The 27,240-nt window shown below is 44.5% G+C and overlaps 3 protein-coding genes across 5 annotated transcripts in view; 2 read left to right on the top strand and 1 right to left on the bottom strand.

Annotated features, from left to right (window-relative positions):
- KIAA1522 (KIAA1522 ortholog) overlaps positions 1 to 5,157 on the top strand; it is a 32,380-nt gene extending 27,223 nt beyond the window's left edge. For all 3 annotated transcript variants that reach the window (XM_049878644.1, XM_049878646.1, XM_049878645.1), the window contains exon 7: positions 298 to 5,157. In XM_049878644.1, the coding sequence (XP_049734601.1) occupies positions 298 to 320 (23 nt within the window). In that variant the 3' untranslated portion in view covers positions 321 to 5,157. The remainder of the gene's footprint in view (positions 1 to 297) is intronic.
- On the bottom strand, positions 3,881 to 27,184 carry YARS1 (tyrosyl-tRNA synthetase 1). Its single transcript, XM_049878647.1, has 13 exons — positions 26,962 to 27,184; positions 23,050 to 23,196; positions 22,753 to 22,928; positions 20,928 to 21,057; positions 18,206 to 18,286; positions 15,979 to 16,071; positions 13,648 to 13,783; positions 12,829 to 12,914; positions 9,392 to 9,527; positions 8,498 to 8,595; positions 7,270 to 7,463; positions 5,895 to 6,036; positions 3,881 to 3,991 (listed from the first exon to the last, which is right to left on the bottom strand). Exons 1-13 carry the CDS (start codon positions 27,016 to 27,018, stop codon positions 3,881 to 3,883), a joined length of 1,587 nt encoding a protein of 528 aa, XP_049734604.1. The 5' UTR covers positions 27,019 to 27,184.
- S100PBP (S100P binding protein) overlaps positions 20,825 to 27,240 on the top strand; it is a 59,883-nt gene continuing 53,467 nt past the window's right edge. The window contains exon 1 of the mRNA XM_049878651.1: positions 20,825 to 20,894. The gene's annotated coding sequence lies outside the window, so the exon portion shown is untranslated. The remainder of the gene's footprint in view (positions 20,895 to 27,240) is intronic.

The following is a 27,240-nucleotide window of genomic DNA, read 5'->3' on the forward strand; positions in this document are numbered from 1 at the left end:
GTGAAGGAGCATGATATGTGGGCACTTTGGGGAGTCAGACCTACTTAGTTTGAATTCCAGCGTTGCCACTTTATTGGCCTGTCCTAGCTTTGTGTTCCTCATTGCAAAGTGTGGGGCCATGATACCTACATCACAATGCTTTTGGTCAGAGTGAAGTGTCAAGTGTCTAGCCCAATGCTGCTGGCATGGTTGTCGTGCTCAGTTAAATTGAGGGGGTAGGAAAAGGGGGGTGAAGATCTGCAATGAGCCAGAGCCAAGTTGGGAGGCCCCCTCAGTGTGCTTTATTTTTCCCCACAGACCCACAGAAGGAGCTGGTTTGACACCTCACTGGCACTGCTGACCCATCCCAGGAACACAATCTCTCAGGGACCTGAGCAGCTCCAAGGATGAGAGGAATCGGCAGACGCAACCTAACAGAGAGGAAGCCTGCAGCCTTAACCTCCATGGCCTTTGATATTTATGCAAGCCTGATGTTGATCCCTGTCCTCCAAGTCACCCACTTCTCATGCCTGTTCCCAAATGGATTCACCTCTGGCAGTTGCCACTTCAGTCTTGGCCTTATCCTCATCTGGAAAGAGGTAGCTGGTAGGAGTAGGTGGCTGCGCCCCCTGCTGGCCCCAAGGCCACAGAATTCGGACCAAAACACCTTGCTTGAGGTTTTTTTTTTTTCCATTTTTTCCTGTCTGAATGAGCTCAGAGTCATGCACATACTGTAGTCCAGAATCAGAGCACTTTTGAGAAGTGGCTGCATGTCCATCCTCCAGACCCCATGAAGCCCCATTCCAGAGCCCTGTTTACATGGCAGCAGCATCCATCCTTGTGGTCAGTCCATAGTTGTGACTAATCTCTCCCCTCCCCCTCATCCAGTTGGCTCCTTTCCTTAGTTCTTGGAGGTGGGCTAGTCACTGTATTCCCCCAAGCTTCCCCAGGCTGAGGGCAGGGGCAGGGGCGGGCTGTGGAATTCCAAAGCACAAAAGGTGCAGGAGAGGTTAACCTTCCTGTGCCTCAACTCATCACCAACCACCCTCCTGACTTCAGATCTGCCAGGTGCTCCATGCAGGGGACAAGGGGCCTGCCAGGGTCCACAGGGGTAGAGGGAGGAAAGACCAGAGGGGAGGTATACACAGGCTCTGTCTATCTTCAGAGAACAGAGTAGGGCATCATCTCAGTGGGTGCTTGGCAATGCTGAGTATCTGCACCTTGTTCCACTTGAACAGGCTGGCTGATGATGGGTGGGCACAAGACTCAGAAGCAGGAGCCCACGGGCTGTGGCAGGGCTGTGCCCCTTTCAGCTCAGCAAGAAGTACTGAGGCAACAGATGGAAGGGAGGGTCTGGGGGGCGGGCAGAGAACTTATTTGGGTTGTGGGCCTAGACCTGGCCCTCTGGGCTTCATTCTCTGACCTTTCTCTTTACTCTTGGTTCATGTCCTTTCTGCAGCTGCCTTTCAGCACAGCTGGTTCCATGGTGGGGAGCTGACTCTGAGTGACAAGGATGGGAAGCCAAAGGGCATTTTATTGCAGACTCTTCCCTAATCAGTGGAGAGGGCACCCAGTGCTCCTAGGGAGCAGCTGAGTGGTCACCCCCTAGACATCAGCCTCTGCTACTGCTTTCTCTTCCAGTAGTTTTAGTGACCTTCCTATTTTCAGCCTGTACCACCTCTAGGTAAGCTGGCTTCCCCATTCCCTCATGGCTCCAGCAGTGGCCCTAGTGCCTTGCTCCTAACAGCCTGGCTACCACCTAGGGTCCCCCTTCTTTTGGAGCCCCTTTCCTCAACATGACTCAGGCTTGAGCTGGCAAGGAACCTAGCTTATAACTTCCTGTCCTCTGCCAAGGAGAGAGATGGACCCCCTTCCCCTCCAGAATAAAAGCTGGGAACACGGGGGACATCATGTCAGAGCCCAGTTTCTTCTGGCCCTCTCTCAGGCATCTTCAGTTTTGTCACTACAGGCAGTCCCCGGGTTACGAACGAGACCATTCCTAAGTGAGTCTTTAAGTTGAATTTATAGGTAAGTCGGAACAGCTGCATATGGTTCTTATTTAGCCTTCCTTTAGTACAAGAAAAGGCTCAAAGCCTTTTCAAGAACTTAAAAGCTGCACCTGCAGCAAGTGAAGGTGATTGTGATGAATTGGTTGTGAATAGGGGCTGAGGGCAAACTTACATAACATTAAAGGGCAAGTATGAGTTGTATCCGGAGTTGTCCTTAAGTCGACGTTCATAACCCGAGGACTTACTGTACCTGGGGACTTAGAGTGTACTGTCTTCTCCCTGTAGCTACAAACTGATGTTCTGCCCTTGCCCTCTGGGCAGTGGAGTGCTGGGCGGGGATGTGTTAACCTGCCCAGTAAGCTGGGGAAAGAGGATAGTCACTAAGCACTGCTGTGCTCAGAGCTTCTGATCTGCCTGCAGCCCCCCAGGAAGCAGGACTGGGTCAAAGCCCCTGTGGAACCAGGCCCTGGCAGCAGCCTTGGAGCTGCTGGAGGTGGGAGGGACTCCTCCCAATGTTACTTGAGCTCCTTATCCTCAGTTAGGATCTTCTGAGCTTATTTCCCCGCTGGCTGGGACAGAAGACAAAGAAGGGAGGATCTGGAAGAGACAACCCTTCATCGTCCCCTGGGGTAAATGAGCTTGACCTAGCGCAATGGAGAGACCAAAAGCCTCTGATTTTTAATTTCTATAAAAATGTTAGAGAGAGAAATATATATATATTTCTTTAAATTTTTGAGTCTTTGATATGTCTATACACAGTCCATTCCCTCTGCCCTGAAACCTGAATGAAACACAATGAAAAAGCTCTGTATGTGTTTCATTTAAAGGTGTTAATTAAATAATTAAAACTTGGCTGTGGCTACTGCTTCTTGATGAAGGAGGGACAGGGCTGTGATCTGGGCCCACATTTAGCAGGGAGAATGTTCTGCTTGGGGACCCCAAGGAGGGTCTCTCTGGTTTGTACTGCCACAGGGGAAAGTCAAGGTGTCTGTCATTCATCCTGTGCCCTCTACCCCCAACTTCAGGGTCAAAAGTCCTGAGATACAAGCAGCCCTAGGCTGGTAAGGGTCTCAGCAGCTGCTTCACATTGTGTCCCTCTCTCCTGACATGGTCCAGCTCCCAAACAGGCCCCAGCGAGGCACCCTTGTTCAGACATTTTATTTGAATTAATTATAGACATGGTAACACAGTTCTGATTGAGAAGCCTTATGGAGTACTCCACCCTCTGGAGAACCATGCTGTGCCAGCCACTCCACCCCTGATGCGAACAGCACGCAGCTGGTTTAGGGAGTGTTCCAACCTAATAAGATCCATGGAAATTCCAGGAGCCCTGAGGCAGGCCCTGCCCCCCAGGGCCAAGCCTCAGGGTTGGCTGGCATTGGGGGAAGATGCCAAGCACTTGGTAGACCACTAGGCTCTCTGCTTTCCCTTCCTTTTCCTTTTCAAATCCCACAATTTCCTGTTGGGGAGAAGCTGTCATTAGCCCAGTCCAGGCACCAGATCCCAGCCAGAGGCACAGCTGCTGGAATAACTCCCAGAAAACCTGGGAACCAATGTTTTTCCAATTAGAAGGGACTGTGGCATAAGCATTTACTGTGAGTTATATTGGAATCAGATTCTCAGTCAGCTGCCAAGGAAAGAAGGTAGAGCTGGGACTCCCTGCTGCTGCCCGTCCTATTACTACCTGGGAGGTCAGCCTCGAAGGCAGCCAGACAGGATGATCCTGGATTCTGGGGAGGGTGAGCTGCCCCTTGTGATTTCTGCACCTAAGGAGTCCCAAACCTGCCGCTTCAGTGTCCTGGGAGACTGGTAGATGGGTGACGGAGGGAGCAAACTGAGGAGACAGCAGATGATTCGGGACGATAGAAGGAGGGAGGCAGCTGCCGGGCTGGCTAACTAATGTTCCCCCCTTTCAGCGATTTACAGGAGATGTTCCCCAGCTTGGTCATGAAGTTGGTTTGCTTCCACTGTGCGATGTACTCCTCAGAAATTTTAAAGTCAGCCTAGACAAGACAGACCAGAAAAAGTGATTATAGTGATGGTGGTGGGACTGTAAGAAAACAGGGACTCTGATACTACGAGCAGGGCAAACTCATTAAACTTTCCTGAGACGGCAGTTTGCCAAAAGCCTGAATGTTCTTATCTTCTAACTCAGGTAAATTCATTTTAGGGATTCCCTTTAAGAAATTAATCACGGGCCAGTGCATAGACTTCTTCTGCTCAAGGACATCTATCATTGTGTTTGAACGGTGAGAAACTGAGAACTATCTCAATGTCTAATAAGGTTTGGGTTAAATTATGCCAGTTGTGATAGAATACGATCAACTATCATGATAGGAACTCCCTTCTCAATATTTGAGAAGATGGGAAAATCTTCAGGCATAAAATTAAAAAAGCAGGATAAACATATGGAAGACTCAGACTGTAAATATCTTTATGCACAGAAACAGACCAGAAATAATCACTAATGGCTTTATATTTCTAGGTGGCAGGACCATAGGTTTATACAATGAGAATTTACAGTCAGAAAAAAATCACCTTGGTAAAAGTGAGGGAGTGGGCAAAGCTATGTGCCGTGTGCAGGAGGATGGGCGAGAGGAAGAAGCCACCCCAAACGCCCCCAGAAGAATTAATAAGTGAGGAAATAAGGTATTAACTAGAACAGGTCACACATGTAGTGTTAGGTCAGCAAGGAGAGGGTTTTTTTTTTTTGCTACTTTATTCACTAAGGTAGTAATGTAGCCATGCACCTAGAATAGTGCCTAACACACATATATGTCGGTTCACAGTGACCCCATGTGTTGTAGAGTAGAACTGCTCTATAGGGTTTTCTTGGCAGTAATTTTTATAGAAGCAGATTGCCAGGACTTTCGTGGTGCCACTAGGTGGGTTTCAACCAGCAAACTTCAGTGGCCAAGAGTAAACCGTTTGCACACGCACATGCACACGTGCGTGCACACACACACACCCGTTGCTATCGAGTTGATTCTGACCTATAGTGACCCAGCAGGACAGAGTGGAACTGCCCTGTAGGGTTTCACGGAGCAGCTGATGGATTTGAACTGCCAACCTTTTGGTTAGCAGCCGTATCACTGAACCACTATGCCACGAGGGCTCGCTCTCTCTCTCTACACACACACACACACACACACACACACACACACACACACACACACACACACACACACATATACACATACATACATAAACATATGACTTAATTTTGTTGAATAAATTGAGGAATTCCAGGGGCAAGCCATATATGAGTCAATGCTCAGAGGACAAACACAGAATGAGAGCTCTAAAAGATCAAGGTAGGCAGGAGGGATCCTGGGAGGGTTTGATCTGGCTCCATCAATTCTGGTGATCCTGTGTGGCCTTGGCAGGTATCCTGCCAGGTAAAATGGGGGATTAATCTCTTCCCATTACAGACTGTGAAAATCAAATGAGGAAATGGCTGCAGCCCCTCATAAAAAAAAAAAAAAACAAAAAACCAAACCCACTGCTATCGAGTCAATTCTGACTCATAGCGACCCTATAGGACGGAGCAGAATTGCACCTTAGAGTTTCCAAGGAGCGCCCGGCAGATTCAAACTGCCCATCTCTTGGTTGGCAGCCATAGCACTTAACCAGTACGCCACCAGGGCAGCCCCTCATACCATGCCTCAAATAGCCTGTCTGTGCTTAGTACATACAAAGTCCTTCTAAGATCACCCACCCCCGCCCCCGCCACCCCGCAGTGCTCCTCCCTCTCACTCAGAAAGGTCTGGAATGAAAAAGGAAAAGGGGTTAGGTCCAGGAAGTCCCAGCTGGGAAGGAGGCAGCTGTGGACTCAGTAAAAAGAGCAGCCTGGGACACACAGCCCAGACAACTCAGAGAAGAGGGGGAACAGCTATAACTACTTACTTGTAATTTCTCAAAGACTTTCTTCTTGGGCTTGAGCTCTTCGTCTGGTTGGCCCTTCTCATAGCCCTTCACAAACACTCGCTCTCCGGGAGCAGAGCCTGCAGGAGGGTCCAGAGGTTCAACCTTGCGGCTTACTCCTTCCCTGGGAAGACACGCAGGGCAAGGAAAAGGTGAGGCTGTGAATTGCGCCCAGCTGCTGTGATCAAGGCAGTCTGGTTTTTTACACTGATGTCCTAATGGGATCCAGAGCATCTTCAGTGCCAGAGCCCCAGGTCTTCATTGCTTTACTGTATCTCCGGGTATCACCGGGCTTGGATTAACCTGGGGTAAAACTGGACCAATAAGCAATATCATGATAAATGTAAAAAATACTGAAACTGTCAAGGATTTTATTTTACTTGGACACACAATCAATGCCCATGGAAGCAGCAGTAAGAGTATCAAACAACGTATTGCATTGGGCAAATCTGCTGCATAAGACCTCTTTGAAGTGTTAAAAAACAAAGATGTCACCTTGAGGACTAAGGTGTGCCTGACCCACGCCATGGTCTTTTCAGTCGCCTTATATGCATCCGAGGGATGGATAATGAATAAGGAAGACCAAAGAATTGATGCCTTTGAATTATGGTGTTGGCAAAGAATACCGAATATACCATGGACTGCTAGAAGAATGAACAAATCTCTCTTGGAAGAAATACAACCAGAATGCCTCTTAGAAGTAAGGATGGTGAGACATCATCTCACGTACTTCGGACATGTTATCAGGAGGGACCAGTCCCTGGAGAAGGACATCATGCTTGGTGAAGTAGAGGGTCAACGGAAAAGAGGGAGACCCTCAATGAGATGGACTGACACAGTGGCTGCAACAATGGGCTCAAACATAGCAATGATTGTGAGGATGGCGCAGGGCTGGGCAGTGTTTCATTCTGTTGTAGATGGGGTCACTACGAGTCAGAACCGACTCGAGGGCACCTAACAACAACAACAACATGGAAATCCTATGTCAGGGGAGATACCAAAAGATGGCAACTAACAAACAAAGTGGGGCATAAAGAGAGAGTAAGAGCTTTACAGCCAATCAGAAATGGGTTTGAATCCTGGCTCCACCTCTTAGTAGCAGTACCCTTGGGCACATACACACTGCTATGAGCCCTCAATTTGTTTTAATAAAATTAACTAGGTATAAAGTGCTTCATTCACAGTAAGTGTACAATAAATAACCCCTTCATGCATTATATTTTGGCATTTGTTAATGAAGAAGAGGAGAGCATTCTCATGGCTTCCACCTGGCAACATGAAAGGGCACCATGTGGGCTGACTCCCTGTTCTTCTTGGACTCCCCAGGTCCTGTCCCCCACCCCATGTCCTCACTCACATAGAAGCACACAGAAGCATGCCTTGGGACTCGACTCCTCTCATCTTCTGGGGTCTCAGGTTGCACAGCACCACCACCAGCCTGTCCTGCAGTTCCAGCTTGGACATAAACTGCACCAGGCCGCTCACCACAGTCCGTGGTTCAGCTTCTCCCACATCAATCTTCTCCACATACAGGCTGTCTGCATCTGGATGCTGCCGGCAAGAGGTGTCAGGCCCAGAGAATATCATAATTGACTACAGTGTGGGGCTGGTCAACCCTCTGACTCCAGAAAGGGACATTTACTTTCTAAGAGCCCCCCCGGGGAGGGACCTTCTAGAGCTAACTCTTTCCAGGCCCCAGAGAGCAGACAGGAGAATGGGTCTTTATTCTACTCTTAACTAAGAGATAGGATCTGAGTAAAATGAGCCTAATCGCTGTGTAAGAAGTAAAAGGAATCTCTAACAGAGATTAAATGGCCTGGTCTGTCTGGGTAGCTACCACATGCTGCACCAGACGGGTCCTAGACAGATTGGAAGATAGGACAATTGCAGGCCTCACCATCTGAAGCTGGAGCAGTTGCAGCTATCTCAAGGTAGTTCTGGAGGTTGGGTCTATATAAAACCAAAAAAATGAAATCCGTTACTGTTGAGTCGATTTCGACTCACCGTGACCGTATAGGACAGAGTAAAACTGCCCCATAGGGTTTCCAAGGGGCTGCTGGTGGATTCGAACATGCCAACCTTTTTGTTGGCAGCTGAGCTCTTAACCACTGTACCACCAGGGCTCCGGGGTCTATACAGTGAAAAGCAAATCCATGATGGGGAACAAAAAGCCAAGAATAATGGTCCCCAGTTACTGGTTGCATAACCTTCCGACTCTAGGAAGAAGCAAGTCCTCCCGTCACTTTCTGTGGGAGCAGACAAAGTGGCTGATCCAAGATAAGGTCTGCAGTGAGTCCAGGGAAGCTGGCAGAGACCAGGTGAGGTCCACCAGGCCAGATTTAAGGGATAAACAAGTTCACTCTGACTAACATCTGCCTGCCCCCGACTCTCTGAGTTCCTCGCTGTGCTTGGTTGAGTAAAGTCCAGGGACAGCGATCACTAGAGAGAGGCCTGGAATTAGACACCTGGGTTCTGACTTGCAATATGACCTCAGAGATGTTACTTCCCATCTCTGGGCCAGGTTTCCTCCAGATGGAAACAGACAAACTTGACCCCTCACTGACTCCCCAGGATGTGATGAGTACCTTCTCCACACTGATGATTTTCCCCACACGGATATCCAGCCGGGATGGGATGACCTCTTCTGGTTCTGAATTCTTGGCAGGGCCTTTGGCAACCGGCTCTGGGAATGAGAAAAACCCCAAGGGGTTAGAATTCTTCCCCATGCAGGCTGCTGATCCCAGCAAATGAGACCACTGAGATTAGGCAGGATTTAGTACAGAGCTCCCAGTATCTACCCACTGAGTTAGACCTTTTTTAAAATAGGGTCAGCAACCTTTCAGAAGTGACAAATCAGGTTTTCATCTATTCTCTCCCTCAGGTGTTGGGCAGAGGGTGGAGAAAAGGGAGTAGAAGGAACTTTGCAGCCTTTTGGTGTTTCCATTCATGTATTCCACATATATTTACTGACTCTTTCCTGGGAGGGTTACACAAAGCTATTAATGTTAATCTTTCAGCATCAGGGATAAGTGGATGGCCAACTAAGAGCCAGTCAAAGCACATGGAAGGGAATTGGGAAAACCTAAAGAAGAGCTTCCCTGAGAAGCTGTACAGGCTCTGCCTCAGCAGTTATACAAGACTACCAATCTTATGGTCTAAGTCAACCAGTCTCCTCCTTAATGAAGAGGCAGATTTTGTGAACACAGAATAAAGGATCAAAATCCATGCCTCACGCCAACATCTCTCAACAGTGTTGGTACAACAGGATGTAATCATTTCATGGCATTGACCAAACCAAAACCAAGAGGACTGAAATTCCATTCCAGTAGTCAATGGAATATGGCATTCCCGTACTTCAGGCTCCCTGGGTTTTTGGGCCCTCAATTTTAGGCAGACCTTTCTCTGATTCCCAAGACAGGCTCTCTCTCCTAATGCCATCATCCCCCTACTTGACCCTTCCACTCCCCAGCTGGCCTTACTCTGCTTTGAGGGATCTGGGTAGGCAGCACTGGCGAGTTTCTTCAGTGCAGGGGTATTAAACTTTTCCCGGATAGGATCCAGCAACTTGTTCAGGGCGACTTCAACGGAATTCTTTAGGTCTCCTGGGTGGACAACCTGCAGAAGTGTACAAAGGCTGGTGAGATGAGGGACTTGGACACAGGACAGCTGAATCTACTAAGAATAATGTCTGTATAGGATACACAGTGTTTTCCCAGCAGAGTCTTATTTGGTCCTCATAATAAAGCGGGTAGAGCAGAGTTGGTGAAGCAGGTTCAGAAAAGATAACTGACTTGCGCAAGATCCAGGTATTTTGATTCTGAATCCCATATTAATTTGAGGGTTTTTAGAGGCTGAATAGGTCTTTCAGTGAAGTAAGTGGTGTGTGATTGGCTGCTAACCTAAAGGTTGGCAGTTCAAACCCATTCAGTGGTACCATGGAACAAAAGCCTAGTAATCTGCTTCCATAAAAGATTACAACCAAGAAAACCCTATGAAGCAGTTCTACTCTGTAGCACGTGGGGTCACCATGAGTCAGAATCGACTCAATGGCAATAGGTTTGGGGGTTTTTCTTGTTTGTTTTAGAGGCTCAATATATTTATTAGTTTAATTTTTCTAGCGCCTCCATTTACGGAGCCCTGGTGGCACAGTGGTTAAGAGTTGGGCTGCTAACCAAGAGGTCAGCAGTTCAAATCCACCAGCCACTCCCTGGAAACCCTATGTGTCAGTTCTAGTCTGTCCTATAGGGTCACTATGAGTCAGAACTGACTCAACGGCAACGGGTCAGGTTTAGTCCCTCCACTTATGCTTAGAATACTGGCACAAAACAACTATCATTTACAGACAGAAAAACATTCACATAGGCAACCCAAGGAATGAAGACAACCTGGGATAGAGTCCCAGCTGGCTGTGTGACCCTCAACTAGTCACTGAACCCCTGTAAGTTTTGACTTCTCCACTTAAAACATGGGGATAATACTATAAATCAAAAGGTGAGAAGGAGGATTAAGTCAGGTAATATGGGTGAAAATACTAAGAGTAGCAATAGTACATGGTAACCTGTTGCCCTCGAGTCAATTCTGACTCATGTGATGACCTTGTGTGTTACCAAGGAGAACTGCTTCATAGGGCTTTCTTGGCTGTAATCATTACTGAAGCAGATTGCCAGGCTTTTCTTCCGAGGCACCACTGGGTGGGTTTGAACTGCCAACCTCTAGGTTAGTAGTCAAGTGCAAATCATTTCTGCAACCTAGAAGTTCAGTAATTTCATTTTTCTTGTCCTGTAACTACCACTTTCACATCCCAAATCTGGTTTGAAAAGATCTTCCTGATATTTGGAGGGGGATATCACTTAGGTATGAATACCTGTAATACAACAATGCCTACGTTTTTGTTTCTCAGGATGTCTTTTCATTTTCTTGGGAATATTTAATTTTTAACAACACAAAAGCGTTAGACCTGTGCTGTCTAACATGGTAGCCACTAGCCTCATGCGGATATTTAAATGTAAATTAATTAAAATTCAGTTCTTCAGGTGCACTAGCTGCATTGTAAGTGTTCAATAGTTACATGTGGCCAGCGACTACTGGACAGTGTAGACAGAACATGTCCACTACCACGGAAAATGCTGCTGGGTAACATTGCTCCAGGCCTTTCTTCACAGGCATTTCACCTATTCCTTCTTATTATTCCCACAAAGGACTGTTTATGGGGTTGAAGAGTAGAGTGTGGGTTCTGGTAGCCTGCCTCAGACTACAGACACAGGAGTTTCAGAGGAATGGCTGTGAAACATCACAAATTTGAACCTTAAGGGTCTTCAACCCTCATTTAGTCTTTCCCTCCATTTGATGCTCAAATCCTCATGTAACATTACCTCCAAGTGGTCCTCCGGCCTCTGCCTGAACACCTCCAGTGATGGGGAATATAAGGTCAAGTGAGGCAGTTCAGTTCATCGCCAAACAATTGAGGTCACCAGAAAGTTCTTCATGATGCTGAATCTAGACATGCCTGCCTCCCTGTGGTTGCCACCCATGGTGCTGCTTTAGCCCTCTGGAGCCATAAGAAACCTAACCCCTCTTCCATGAGAGGCCTTCACATATTTGAGGATGATTGAGCTCAAACTTGTTTCCAGCTAAACAGCCCCCGTTCTTTCAACTCTGCCTTTTGTAACATGGTTTTGAGTCTGTTCCCTAATATGGTATCCCTCCTTCTCCCATCAATATACTCCAGACTGTCATATAAACCTCTTATAATTCAAGTCCAGGCCAAATGCACAACCCCAAATACACTCAGAGCAAAAGTGAACAAAGTGGACCATCATCTCCCTGTTCCAGACTCTACATTTCTGATGACTTAGCCCAAGACGTCATTAACATTTCTGACAGCACCATCTCGTTGCTGATTCAACCGGAATTCAGAGTCAACTAAGATTCCCCATTTCATTCCCATATATACTATCATCACGTCTTCCCTTTATGACCTGGCTCTATCTCTCCCTCAATGTCCTGCCTCACTTTTTAGACTCTGCTCAGCCCCAACTACTTGTGGTTCCCTTCTGGATCATGCTGTTTCATCTTTCCATGTCTTTGTATAATTTATTCCCTCACAAATTTCCTCAGAACTCCTGTTCTTCATGTGCTTGGATGTCGTCCCCTCCACAAAGCTTTCCCAGAAGACAGCCACAGTTTATAGCTTCCTCCTATTTGATTTCTGGGCCATGTATCTTCGTTGTGCAATAACAGAGGAAATGATACTTGTTTACACGTCTGCCTCACCTACTAGACTTTGAGCTTCAGGATTTAACCCTCTTCGTAATGCCACTTCCTAGCACAGTGTCTGATACATGGGCACTTACGATTTTATAAACTGCTAGTTGAACTGAGTAGTATCCTCTGTTATGTCCTTTTAGGTCCCTGGGAGGCACAAACGATTTGCGCTAGGGTGGCGGTTTGAACCCACTCAGCAGCACTGCAGAAGAAAGACCTGGTGATCTGCTTCCATAAAGATGACACCTAAGAAAACCCTATGGAGCAGTTCTCCTCTGTAACACACGGGGTTGCCGTGAGTCAGAATCAGCTAGATGGCAACAGGTTTTATTATATCCTTTAATAAAAAAAAAATAAACTTTTTTCCTTTAATAGTTGTGTCTTTTTACCGAACCCTGATTTTGTATCTGTTCCTGAAGGACTTCACCTTGGTGGGTTTGGTCCTTCATTCTAGCCTGTCATATCCTTTGGACAGTGATTGGACATCAATGTATTAGCTTTATACCATTTGCTCATCTTAACCTGTGAACCACCTGCATCCTCATCTAGGTCATTAACAAAATACCTAGTCCCGGAAGCCGTCAAGGCAAAGCCGCTGTGGCACAAAACTAGAAATGAGTTTCAATGGGGGTCAGTCCTCTCCTGGTATTACCTCATCAGCAAAGTCCTTCTCCAGGTCCAAGTAGGCTGTGTAGGTTTTGTTTCCACCCCATTTCTCATCTCGAAGGATCACAAATTCTGTAAGAAACAAGAGCCTGTGCTAATAGACTCACTGATAATGGCGGCGTCAACATTGCTAGCCGAAATGCATGAGTATTTGGAGTTTTTCCCATATATTTATAATTTTATTAGCTGATATTTATTGTTCTTAAATTGTATGCTTGGACATGTTATATACCCAGGTGGCACTGAAGCTCCTCAAGGGTACTAACTGAAAGGTTGGCAGTTCGAATCCACCCAGCACTCCTGTAGGAGAAAGACATGGTGATCTACTTCTGTGAAGAGTCCAGCCAAGAAAACCCTATGGGGCAGTTCTACCTTGTCATGTGGGGTCACTATGAGTCAAAATCGACTCAACGGCATCTAACAACAACAAGTTCAACATGCTTGTCTCCATCCTCATTTTTATCACCCTTGCCCACCTTGACACCCTCCACAAAACGTAGCCTGCTAACAAACCCATGAACAACTAAATCAGAATCCCTTGGAGAACTTTAAAAAAAAAAATACAAATGCCTTCAACTCTAAGAAATTTGGATTCACTGGGTTTGGGTGGAGCCTAGTAATTTACGTTTTTTAAAAGCACCTCAACCTCAACCTCAAGCCATATGTTAACATATGAGAAATCCGAGCACAGAATCAGGGAATCCTGTCCCTGGAGGGAGAGCGAGTGACAAATCACAAGTATGATTCCGGCGCCAGTTTTGCTAGTCCGGCCTGGTCTTTAAGGAGAAAACAGGGAGTGACTTACCAGATTTGAGGGGAAAGAGGACATGCTTGATGAAGGACAGAATTCCATTGTTCTCTACATTCCCTGGCTCGCAGAAGGCCTTTTTCAGTTTTTTCTTCACATCCTCCTTCCGGTCAAGGAGATCAATCTTGGACTCCTAGAAGCCAAGGAAGGGAAGAGGACCTCTTGTGGTTGAAATGAGACTATGTTCAACTCTTCCGTATGTTTAAAAATTTTTTTCCTGCAAAGATTTCGACCTTAAACAACTTTAACAAAAGAATTAATCACAGCGAAGAACCACTCGTGGTCCTGCTACCCAACAAATAAGAACTATTTTCTGTGTTTTTCCCAGGCCTTGTCCACAGCATATAGAGTTGTTACAAACTTGTAGTTAGAGAATAAATGTCATCTATTCTTTGCTTTTTTACTTGAGACTATAAGTATTTCTGAGTGGCTACCTACCTAGTCTTCATTTATAATTTTTATGCTGTATTATATTCCCAATTATCAGTGGCAACATAATTTACTTAAAAATTTCCAAACTATTAGATTGCCCCCGTTTTTACAAATTATAAAGAATGCTATATTAAGCATCTTTGCAGAGGTTTTTTTTGCCTTCTCTGAGGTTATTTCCTGAAACTACCTGAAATTGCTAGGCTCAAAACTGTTTTCTGAAAGGGATATACTAAGCGACATTGCTATTAGCAATGTGGGAGAATGCTCGTTCACAGCAATCACCAACACCAGGTAACATATGCTTCAGAGCCATTTTTCCTTTTTAGAGTAATAGGCTTTATTTTGGAATGAGTAAGCTATGCTCATTTGAGTTTAGTGGTTACAAAATTATGGTCCACATGTGACTCTATATGAATCACCTGGGGTGATTTTAAAAAATATAAATTACTAGGCTCCACCCAAACCTAGTAAATTCAATTTTCTTAAGAGGTGGACCAGGCGTTTGTTTTTTTGAAAAAGTTCTCCAAGGGATTCTGATGCAGTAGTTTGGGAACTACTGCTAGGACTGACTTCCAGGGTTAGGATACGGCAAATGTCACCAAATACAGGATGAATGTTTTGATGCTTTGTCAGAAGAATAACCAACATATGGAGCATATGAGAGAAAAAGGAATGAGTATACTCCTTTAAAAAATACTGATAAAGGAAAAAAAAAATAGCGATAAAGGTATACATGTACGTATTTCCCAATCTCTGTTCGGACAAAGATCGAGCAGACAGACTAAAGAACTCGATCAAGTGTTCAAATATAACTTAAATTAGAACAACCTAGCTGGCTATGGGAATCCCTGGCGGCATAGTGGTTAAGAGCTACGGCTGCTAACCAAAAGGTCAGCAGTTCAGATCCACCAGCTGCTCCTTGGAAATCCTATGGGGCAGTTCTACTCTGTCCTATACGGTTCCTATGAGTTGGAATCGACTCGATCGCAACAGGTTTGGGTTTCTAGTTTTTTAGTAGGCTATGAGAAGCCCTGGTGGAGTAGTGGTTAAGTGCTATAGCTGCTAACCAAAGGGTCGGTGGTTCAAATCCACGAGCTGATCCTTGGAAACCATATAGGCAGTTCTACTCTGTCCTCTAGGGTTGCTCTGAGTTGGAATCCACTTGACGGCAACGGGTTTAGCAGGCTATGGCCGTCCTGGTGGCGCAGTGGTTAAGTGCTACAGCTGTTAACCAAAAGGCTCGCAGTTCAAATCCACCAGCCACTCCTTGGAAACCCTAAGGGGCAGTTCTACTCTCTCCTAGAGGGTTGCAATCGACTGGACAGCAATGGGTTTAGTAGGCTATGAAATAAATACGGATTCTCAAGTTCCTCCCCAGAACCACTGAATCAGAATCTCCCTAAGGACAGGGTTAAATCAACTCTTTTTTTTTTAGTTCTGTAGGGAACCCAGGACTCAGCCTTTCATATCTTTGGGTTCCACTAATTCCTCTATTCTGCGGTTCTAATGATCAAAACAAAAGTGTACTTTCTCTAAGAAGGATTTTTAAATGTTAAAAGATACTATGCTTACTTATCAACATGAGCTGTATTAGGATGCTAATTGGTGGAATGCAACCATGCCTTCTCAGTACTAAGGCTGAATCTTATCAGAGTTCTATGAATGAAGAAATATTTTTGCTTGTATTTTTTATCAGTAGCAGTAAAATCTGTTAAAATTATGATTGGATCTCATCAGGATTGGGTCTTTCAATACTCAAGAACCACAGAATTCATTGGATGACTTAAGGTTCCTTACAATTCAAATGTTCAAGGATTCTAGTTAGCCAGGTTACTTTTTTCATTCTCCCCATCTCTTGCTCAGGATTTCTAAACTCAAAGCCATTAGGCAACTTACCTCTTCTGAAGAGCTCATTTTGCTGCCAGTTAATCCTGGGACCATAGGATTCATCAGATGGACCCGTTTTGAGTAGCCCAGTGTAGGGAGGTACTGGAGAGTCAGAAAGAAATACACAGCCAGCAGGTATTAGCATAAATTCCTCATAGTGCCCTGATCTCATTTAAGCTGGCCAGCAACTTCATAGTTTGGTATAATCCTTCCAGTCTTTTCCCTATTGAATAGACCTTTTTTTTTCCCCAACAGTGATCATAATGTATGCAGAGGTTATTTTCCCCTACTTTTCTTTTAGTATTGTATTGTGAGGCTATTGGACTACCTTCCCACATGACCAACTATAAAATGTGGACGAGATATACAAGTAACCCTTTGCAGGTACTGGATGGCATCCAATGTAGGGCTACAAATCTTTTTTTTTTTTTTAATTTTATTGTGTTGAGAATATACACAGCAAAACATAGGCCAGTTCAACAGTTTTTACATATACCATTGTACATATGCCACTGATTATATTCTTCGAGTTGTGCAACCATTTTCACCCTCCTTTTCTGAGTTGTTCCTCCCCCATTAACATAAATTAACTGTCCTCTAAGGTTCCTATCTAATCTTTCAAGTTGCAGTTGTCAATTTGATCCCATAAAGGTAGTTCTTAGAAGAGCATAATGCTCAAAGCAGACATTTGTTTTACTAGTTAAGCTAAACTATTATTTGGTTTTAAGAAGACTTTAGGGGATATTTTTGGTTTAAGGTTTAAAGATTATCTCAGGATAATAGTTCTAGGGGTTCATCCAACTTTCATAACCAAATGCCACTCGGGTAGAAAAATATGTAGAAAAAAAAATGTAACAAGTATAACCATAATAAATTATGAGAATACATGCTATAATCTCTAGGGCCAACCAAAACCCACTGCCGTCAAGTCAATTCCAACTCATAGCAACCCTATAAGACAGAGTAGAGCTGCCCAATAGTTTCCAAGGAGCGTCTGGTGGATTCAAACTCATGACCTCTTGGTTAGCAGCTGTAGCACTTAACCACTACACCACCAGGATTTCCATCTCTAAGGCAAGGGTAGGTAAATCTTTTCTTTAAAGGGCCAGATAGTAAATATTTCAGGCTTTTAGGCTACATGTGGTCTCTGTTGAATATTTTTTTTTTAATTATACCCCTTTAAAAATGTAAAAGCCACTCTTAGCTTGTAAGCTGTACAAAAACAAGTCATCAGCTGTATTTTGCCAATCCCTGCTATAATAATAAATATAATAATAATAAGTTATTATTAAATAATACTATTTAATTATTGTATTAAATAATAACTATTATTAAATAATAATAAAGAGAAAATAATGAGAAATACTTGAGTAATCAAAAAAAAAAAATCCCATTGTAAGCATTTCCCCATTCATTACGTATATCCAAAAATCATTATTTTGGTATTGAATAATCTTCCATTGTGAAGATTTATCACAACATATTTGACCAATCCCTTGCCATTGGATATGTGTATTTCCAAATTTTTGCTTTAAATTGACAATGTGATAAATACTCTTATACACAACTCTATGTGCACATTTCTAATTACCTTCTTAGAAGAAATTTCTAGAAGTAGAATTATTAGGTCAAAGGGTAGGAACATTTTAGAGTTGTTTAATCACCCTCTAGGAATTTACATTTCCACTAGCAGTGCTTTCTCTATACCCTGCCAAATACCAAGTACTTCTCAATAGCCACCCCCCTCTTTTTTTTTTTTCTAACTCATTCTAGTTCTTTCCCAGAAAAGAACTATTCTGAATTTGTACTGACTTTCCACCCTAAACCCTGTTAAACCTCATCTCAGAGATGACCAGGCAATGCGGATCAAATGTTCTGGGAAAGAGCAGTAGTTCTGACTGGCAGCGCTTCTCCCTGGGAACTGAGCTATTAGGAAAGAAGCAAACTGAACACGTCCTAGGGATGCTTCCTGGTGGCTGGTATGTCGTTGGTAGCAGGAGCTATGGCCTTTGGAGTCTGGCAGATCTGGGTACTAATTCCTGCTCAGTTGCTAACTAGGTGACACTGGACAACTTTCTTGCTCTTTTTAGCCTCAGTTTTCTCATCTACAAAACAAGAATAATACCTACTGTACAATATGGTTATGATTGGTGGGACTGGCACATCACAGTTCAATAAACTTTAGCTGCATACCCCTGAGGCCCAAATGACAGAAGATAGGAAAGAGGACACTAACCTTCTCTGCAAAGGTGAAAATCTTTCTCTGATCAATGCCTCCAAATTGAGCATCTACTTTCAAATACTCTTCATCCAAGGCCTGTGAAAAGAAAACAAAGGTAGAGCCAGGAAGTAAATAAACAGCATTCAGACTCTGTGGGCCTCAGGAGCTTAGCATAAACATTTGCTGAGTGTCTGTGATGAACAGAACCTTATTAGATGTCATGGGAGAAACACAAGGAGAAATAGTTTTTGCCTTCAGGAAGCTCACAATCCAGTGGAGAAAGGAGGGAAGAGGGGAGGAAGATAAGCCACAGTCATGTCAAAGGGTCTCCACTGAATAAGGCAGCCTGTGACAAATGTCAAATAAGTGGCATACAGAAGGTAGTGCTTTAAGAGTTCAGAAAAAAAGGCAAGACTGAACTAGTAGACCAGCAAGTTTACAGTCACTACACGCCAGGCCTAGTGCCAGCCCTGTGGATGCAGAGATGAATCAGAGCCAGACTCTGATTCTAGAAGCCCTGTTTTCCAGCTAAGGAGAGAGACATATAAACAGATCATTTGAGTACAGCGTGCCAAAGGCTAACGTAGATCTTCATTACGAGGAACAGTGTGAACAGAAAGGAAGAAATGACTATCTCTGTCTGGCTAGACAGGCAGTGGGGAAGGCTTCCTAGAATCAGTTTGTGGGTTGAGGTGAGTTTTGAAGAACATATGGGTGTTTTCACCATGCAGAGGAAATAGAATGTAAGAACACTCAGAGGTGTGAAGCATTTAGGAGAACTATAAGTGATTTAAAGAGCCTGGGTGGGAGAGTGGTTAAAGTGCTTGGCTGCTAACGGAGAGGCCGGTGGTTTGAACCCACCAGCCACTCTGCAGGAGAAAGATGTGGCAGTCTGCTTCCGTAAAGATTACAGCCTTGGGAATCCTATGGGGCAGTTCTACTCTGTCCTACAGGGTTGCTATGAGTTGGAATTGACTTGACGGCAATGGGTTTGGTTTTTTGGTCTATGAGTGATTTGGTTTGCAAGAGTACAACCTTAAAGGGATGTGGGACGTGGTGAGTGATGAAGTTAAGAAAGTAAGAACCATGAATATCATGCTAGGGGTCCCTGGATGGCACAAGTGATTGAGCACTTGGCTACTAGCCGAATGTCATGCTAGGGTATGAGGGTGCCCAGCTTTTTCCTGGCCATTGAATGGTTTTAAGGAGGGGAGAAACATGACCAGCACATAGAAGGAGCACACCAATAACAAGGCAAGGCATGAACTGAGGCCTGTGGGTTGGAGACAGGGAAAATGGTGGGATGGCTGCTGTGAGAATCTAGGTGAGAGATGATGATGAACCAAGGCAGTGGAAATGTCCAGTAAGAATGAATTTGAGAGATTTTTAAGATGTAGAATTGATAAGATTTGGTGCCTGACTAGACTGGGGCAGGGTGAGCAGAGAGGAATGAAAGAGAAAGGAAGGGTGAGCAAACAGAAAAGGAAGAATCTAGACCAGCACTGTCCAACAGAACTTTTTGCCGTGATGTACTATATACGTGCTGTCCAATATGGTATCCACCGGCCACATATGGCTAGAGAGCACTTAGGTAATCCGTGCTAGTTGCAATATACCAAACATTATAGAGTTATTTAAAAAAAAAAAAAAATTTTAATCTATCCACATTTTCATCCCGCCTTCCTGAGGTAACTAGTATTAATGGCTTAGTTTGTACTTTTCCATCTTTCTCCTTGTTCCTACAAACACACACACACATATACGAAATAAGTGTTCATTTTGTTTAACGGAAAACAGGATCATGCCTGCAATTTATTTTCATGCATCACTCTGAAATTTATTTTCTTCAATTAAGATATTATTGTCTGGATTGAGTTGTGTCCTCCAAAAACTTGGCTAGGCCAAGATTCCCAGTATTGTTGATTGTCCTCCATTTTGTGATCTGATGTAACTGTCCTCTGTGTTGTAAATCCTAATCTCTGCCTGTGGTTAATGAAGCAAGATTACGTTATGTTAAAGAGGATCAGAGTGGGATACAACATCTTTACTCAGGTCACAGCCCTGATTCAACGTAAGGGGTGTTTCCCTGGGATATGGCCTGTGTCACCTTTCATTTTACAAGAGCTAAAAGGAGAGAGAAGCTAGCAGAGACGGGGGGCGGGTGGAACCTCAGCACCACCAAGAAAGAACAGACAGGAGTAGAGCATGTACTTTGGATTCAAAGTCCCTGGGCTGAGAACCTCCTAGACCCAGGGGAAGATTGATGCCAAGACACATGGAGATTTCCAAGGAACGCTGGCCCACAGATGCTGAAAGAAGACAAGGACCTTTCCCCAGAGCTGACAGAGCAGAAAGCCTTCCCCTGGAGCTGGCACCCTGAATTCGGACTTTAGCCTCCTAAACTGTGAGAGAATAAATTTCTGTTAAGGCCATCCATTTGTGGTATTTGTTGTAGCAGTACTAGATAACTAAGACAATTATGATTAACATGAATGAAGCTGTATGACGTGAACGATGTCTTAAAGTACAGATAGACAGGGGAGGACTTATAAATGAAGAAGTGTAAGAGTGCCCAGGAAGTGGGTGAGAAGGATGACGACAGGAAGGAAGGTCTATGGTATAGTGAAGGAACAGGAAGTGTGTTACTTTACGTGGAGCTTAAGAGGAAGGTTTGTGTCCAGTTGTTAGAAATACAGCAGAAAAGGTAAGTTGGGGCTACTCCCTCCCTCCTAAGTACCTGCAGTCCAGGGTACAGCAGACCACTCAGCAAAGGGTGCTCCACCTGCTTTACCACCTCAGCTCCAGCTTTCTTGGCATCGTGCTGTGTAACCACAGAGGAGAGTCTGTACACATCTAGTGTGTACTCTCTGAGGAGGAAAGGAAGAGGGGACAGCTGTAGGACTGGGCCCAGACTTCAGTTTCCCCAGGAAATCGTAAAGCACACCAATGTTGCTTTTGTCTGTTAAAAGTTGCCATGTGGAGATCTATTTCCCTCAACGAGGGCTTTACGGCACAATGCCCACTTACTTATTTATTCCTCTAGTCCTAAGACCTTCAAAGGGAGACTGTGTGGTGGCTTCTGAAATGTGAGAGATCCATGCTCTCAAAGTAGAACTTTATTTTAATGCTTTTCCTTTAAAAAAATGGCTTTCATTCATCTTTTTGTTCACCTCTGAAAAAATTTCAGCTATTATCTCTTCAAATACTACTTCTCTGTCCTTTCCTTTTGTTCTCTTCTTCTGGAATGCCAATTATATAAATGTCAGAATTTCTCATTCTATCTTTCATATCTTTTTTCTTTTTTGACTTAAATACATGTAAGGAGTAACGAACAATACTGGAAGAGCATAGCCCTCACCCAGTTTAAGAAAAAGGGCCTAACAATTGGCTCCTGAGTTGCCCCCGCCGCAATCCTATCCCACTTACTCCTCTTCGGAGTAACCATTATCCTGAATTTTTCTGTGTCTTTCCAGTCTTACGTCTGTATTTCTACATAAAGTATTGCAAATCTTCTTGCATGTATATCCTGGTATACACGCGCAACTTTCTCTGTACATGTCTAGGGTAGACTTTCTGGATCACAGGGGATTTGCATCTTGAAGTTTACTAGGTAATGCTAAGTTATTTTCCAAAGTGGTTTCCATCAATTTTTATTACTTAATGTTGTCATTATTTAAAAAAATTTGCCAACCTTGTGGGCGTGGAATGGCTGTAGATTAAATGTAAAAATGAGTGAAATCTCAGGTACTCTACTGAGGCTGTGGATCCAAATATCTGTTTACATAAAGATGTTTATATGCTTTATTTAAAACTCTAAACGTTCAACAGCGGGGAATGGTAAAGAAAATTATGTTAAATGAAGTAAAAAGAAAAATTTACTTGTGAGCAAGAGAACTGGGCTTGCATTCTGACTTTTGTACTCACTAGCTGTATGAACTTGGGTAAGTTAAGTCTGAATCTATTTCTTACCTGTGAAATTGGATAAAACAATGCTTACCTTGAAAAGTTGTTCTGAGGGCTTAAATGCAAAAGTACCTACTAGTGACACATGGTATGTAGTTATTTGAGTGGTTTTAAAAATTAAAAAATGTGGAGATTATGAGGCAACATGAAGAATTACTTAAGAAACAGTACGATAAAAAATTAGGATACAAAATTATACCTGTGGTAACATTACAGACACGAATTGATAAAGATAGGAAGCAATAAAAATTGTTGTTAGGGGAGGTGGGAAATAAGTGAAATATGTTTCTTTCACATTCCTTTTACCATTACTTGGTCAGACTAGAAGGAGGAGAGGCTGCATTGTTCCCAAGGCCGAGGACTTTGTTATGGTTTGATTTATATCTCCAGCAAATAGGAGGACAGTACCTAGGCATTACTAGTCAGTATGTTTTTGATGGATGATTTAATAGGACAGCAGGTATAAAGTTTTTAAATGATTCTTATTAGGTAGAGCCAAACAGCCTCTAACCCAAATTTAAAGAGTACCTAGACTCCACAGGCCTGTAATTAGCCAGATGCACTAGAGCCACAAGAAGGATGGGTGAGCGAGCACTTACTTGCTGAGCTGGTAGTCAGTGCCTTTGATGAACTTGAGCTTCTCCAAGGGCACACCAATGCTCTCCAGCATTGCCTTGATCACATTCTCATAGTAGCTGGTTCGGAGTTCCAGAAGTTCCCACGGGGCTTTCATATTATCTAGGTATGCGTGAAGGTCCGCAAACAGAATTGTTACCTGCAAAGAGACCACTAAAATATGAATTTGTCTAAGTACTCCTCCACCCTCTGACCTTGTTAAATCTTCCTTTTGGCCATTTCCCGAGAGCAACTGCTTGGCATATAACATTTGTTCTTACCTCACAACCTGCCTTCAGGAAGTCCGCGATCTTAGACATGGGTACAAAGTAAGCCACATGTGGCTTGCCTGTGGTTGCTGTTCCCCAGTAAACCTTAAGTTCCCGTTCCTTCAGGATCTCCTTCAGCTTTTCTTCCCCCAGAACCTCCTGTTGTGGAAGCAGAAGAGCCGGTTTAATGCCGATGCCCCACCTTGCTCAGTGCTGGTGAAGAGTCCAGCATCCTTACCCTGTGACAAGGAAGACAAAAGCATGCGTCACTAGGGGTCCAGGCTCAGGACCAGCAAGGAGGTCCAGCCATGCTCTCAATGCTGAGTGAGAGCCAACCTAAGTCGGTGGTGCTGCTAGTACCACTCCAGTGAGGTGACACTGACGCTAGGGAAGGGGGGTACATACCTAACCACATTTTCCCCTCCAGCTGTCTCTAACTTGCTCTCCTTTCTTTCATACGACAAACTTCTTGAAATAATTATCTCTTCTTCTGGTCTCCATTTTCTTATCTCTGATTCCAACTGAATTCTATATTCATATCATATCACTGAAAATACTCTTGCTAAGATCACAGATGACCTCCATGTTGCTAAATTCAGTGAATATTCTTTAGTCTTCACTCCCTCCTTTTGGTCTATTTTATTTCAGTCTCTTGGTTTTCCTCCTACTTCTCTGGCTGCTGGGTCTCAGATTTCTTTGCAGCCACTCCTCTTCTTCCTAATTATTAAATATTAGCAATCCTTTTTTGGGGGGCACTAGTCTCTTCTTACTCTACCTTCTCCCAAAGTGATCCCCTTCAGTTGCTCCAATTCTTACTCTACCTTCTCCCAAAGTGATCCCCTTCAGTTGCTCCAATTCCTACTTAGAAGCTAGTAACTCCCAAATCTCCTGCCCACACCCATATATAGAACTGTGTACTTGTTATCCCTCCAGTTAATTCAAACTCGACACAGTCAAAATTAAACTCATGCTCTTGACTCCCTATCTCACTCCTCAACCATCTTTTTTCACTTACAGTTTCACTCCTAGTTTGTGAAATCATTCATTATTTGTTAGTAAATCAGAATCTCACCCACTAAGCAGCTTAAGCCACTCCACAACAGCTCTTAAATCTTTCTACGTCTCTCTGCCTCCACACCACTGCTCCTTAGTCCACTCACCGTCACGGCACACTACGACTACTGTAACAGCCTCCTAACGTCTCTCTGCCTCCACACCACCGCTCCTTAGTCCACTCACCGTCACGGCACACTACGACTACTGTAACAGCCTCCTAACGTCTCTCTGCCTCCACACCACTGCTCCTTAGTCCAGTCACCGTTACGGCACACCAGGACTACTGTAACAGCCTCCTAACGGGTTACTCCCCTCAACCCATGTGCCAAAAGGTAGCCAGAGATCTTTTTTTAAGCCCAAAATCTCATTAACTCATTCCCCTGTTTAAAACCTTTAATGATTTCTTTTCACCTTAAAATAATATTGGAAAAATTCTAGCAGGCTGGTAGGCTCCTGATAAGAAGTTTTAAGTGCTTCTTCAGGTGATAGTTTTGGGAGGGTATTAGAAGCCATGAAAGTCAAAAACTGTTTTGCTGGGCTGAATTGTTAATTAGCAGGACTTGTTAGAAACCTCTGTTCCAAGCCTGCTGGAGGCTAATCTTGCATCCTCCAGAGCCCCTATTTAGTCACTCCCCAGAGGGTTCTTCCCACTCAAGAAAAGGTCATATCAGTAAGTCTTTTAAAGCCTGAGTAAGTCAACTCCACTAGCTTTGTCAATCCTTTATCCCCAAACAGCACTATTTTATGGAGAAAGGCTAGGTGGCAAGGATCTGGTGGCTAAGGAGAAGCATGTAAAAACCTCTGGTCAAGATCAAGCTGTGTGTGGCAATAACCCAAAAGTCCATCAACCGATAAACGGGTAAACAAAAGTAGGGTATTCATAAAACAGAATATTTTGCCATAAAAAGGAATGAAGTTCTGGTACACGATATGACATGGATGAACCTTGAAAACATGCAAAGGGAAAGGAGTGAAAGGAGCCAGACATGAAAGGCCACGTATCGTCCAATTCCATTTATACGAAATGTCCAGAATAGGCAGAACCATAGAGAGAGAAAGTAGACTAGTGTTTCTCTAGAGCTGGGGAGAGGCGGGAATGGGGAGTAATTGCTAACGGCGTGTGGTTTTTTTAGGTGATGAGAATGTTCTGTAATGAGGTAGTGGTGATGGTTGCACCTAACTACAGAACACTCTAGTCACCTAAAAAAAACACCACACGCCATTAGCAATTACTCCCCAGTCCTGCAATTCCCCAGCTCTACTTTCTCTCTCTTTGGATCTGCTGGACATTTCATATAAATGGAATCGGACGATATGTGTCTGGCTCCTTTCACTCCTTTCCGTTTGCATGTTTTCAAGGTTCATCCGTGTCATATCGTGTATCAGAACTTCATTCCTTTTTACGGCAAAATATTCTGTTTTATGAATACACTACTTTTGTTTATCCATTAGGTAATGGTGATGGTTGCACGGAAACCCTGGTGGTGTAGTGGTTAAGAACTACCGCTGCTAACCAAAAGGTCCGCAGTTTGAATCCACCAGGCCCTCCTTGGAAACTATATGGGGCAGTTCTACCTTGTCCTATTGGGTCGCTATGAGTTGGACTCGACTCGACGGCACTGGGTTTGGTTTTGGTTTTGGTTTTGGACGGATGCGCAACTTTGTAATATACTAAAAACCACTAAACTGTATGCTTTAAATGGGTGAATTTTATGGTATGTAAGTTATATCTCAATAAAACAACGACAACAAAACAAGCTGTGGTCCAAGCAATGTATCACTGCCCTTTAGAATAAAGCCCAATTTTAAGCACAGCCTACGAGACTTGGTCCCTGCCTCCTCATCCTAAACGAGTAAAACCTATAGTATGTCAGATGGTATAAATATTACTGGGAGCCAGGGAGCGACAGGGCAGGGGGTGAGATACTTCTGATGCCAGGGAGTTAGCCATTTAAATAAAACAGAGGCCTGAAAGAGATGAGAGAGTGAGCAATAAAGAATATTTATTAAGAGCTTGATCTGCATTTTGCTCACTCTATTTCATACAACTTAGCTTTTTCTCTGATTCACAATGTTCCTTCTCCTCTCTGGGTCTGGCACTACTGTTCCCTCTACCTGAAATGCTCTTTCTCCCATTCTTCTGGTTAACTGCTATTCTAGCAGTTCTGGCAACAGCAGGAACTCTTGAGATACATTGAAGGGATGATCCTCACCTTTCAGGGTACAGTTCAGAGGTCACTTCCTAATGGAAGCTTTCCCCGCCTCGCCCCCACCTCCTCTCCTTAACCAAACAAAAACCAAACCCAGTGCTGTCGAGTCGATTCCGACTCATAGCGACCCTATAGGACAGAGTAGAACTGCCCCATAGGGTTTCCGATGAGCGCCTGGCGGATTCAAACTGCCAGCCCTTTGGTTCGCAGCCGTAGCACTTAACCACTACGCCACCAGGGTTTCCTCTCCTCTCCTTACTTCCTTTCAAAGCTCCACGTATAATTTCTGCTAGTACTTGTTTCCACTATGGATTATGCATCATTTTTAAGGTCTGATCCTCTCCAGGTAAGCTCCGGAAGGGCAGGGCCCTGACGTATCCCCGATGCACCACGCCTGGCACACAAGGTGGTGGGTGGAGTGGGGTCGTGAACTCAAAGTCTGGTTCTAACACAAGGTAACCTGCACATAGAAAGTAAGTCCACAGTGATTTCTGTGGCACCCACGGAATGGCTGACTGATCAATCTGCAGCCTCTTTCAGAGCTGCCCCGGAGCGGAGTCTCCAGCCCCACACACTTAGGATCCCGCCTTGGGTCTCAGGATCACTGGACCTAGGGCCCCCAACCCCCAATGGCGCGGTTCCAACCCCGAGGCCCGACCTGCAGGTTCCGGGTGATAAGATGCAGCTTTTCCTCAGGGCTCGGAGCGTCCCCCATGGTTCCACCGCCCCTACCTCGCGCGCTAACCCAGCGCCCAAGCCCCTTCCTCAGTCGCCGCCGCCGCCCAGTGCTAGGAATTGTCACGCGGGTCTAGGTAGGTTGCATCAGATGAGATCGTTGTTCCTCTTGCTTGGTCTGGCCCTTCTTCGCCCAGTAGCGGCTGAGAGTCAGGAGCAATGGAGAGTCGAGCGGGTCGATGAGACGGGAATGGGTGGAGCC

The sequence above is a fragment of the Elephas maximus genome, chromosome 3 (genome assembly GCF_024166365.1).
Source record: "Elephas maximus indicus isolate mEleMax1 chromosome 3, mEleMax1 primary haplotype, whole genome shotgun sequence".
NCBI classification, from domain to species: domain Eukaryota; kingdom Metazoa; phylum Chordata; class Mammalia; order Proboscidea; family Elephantidae; genus Elephas; species Elephas maximus.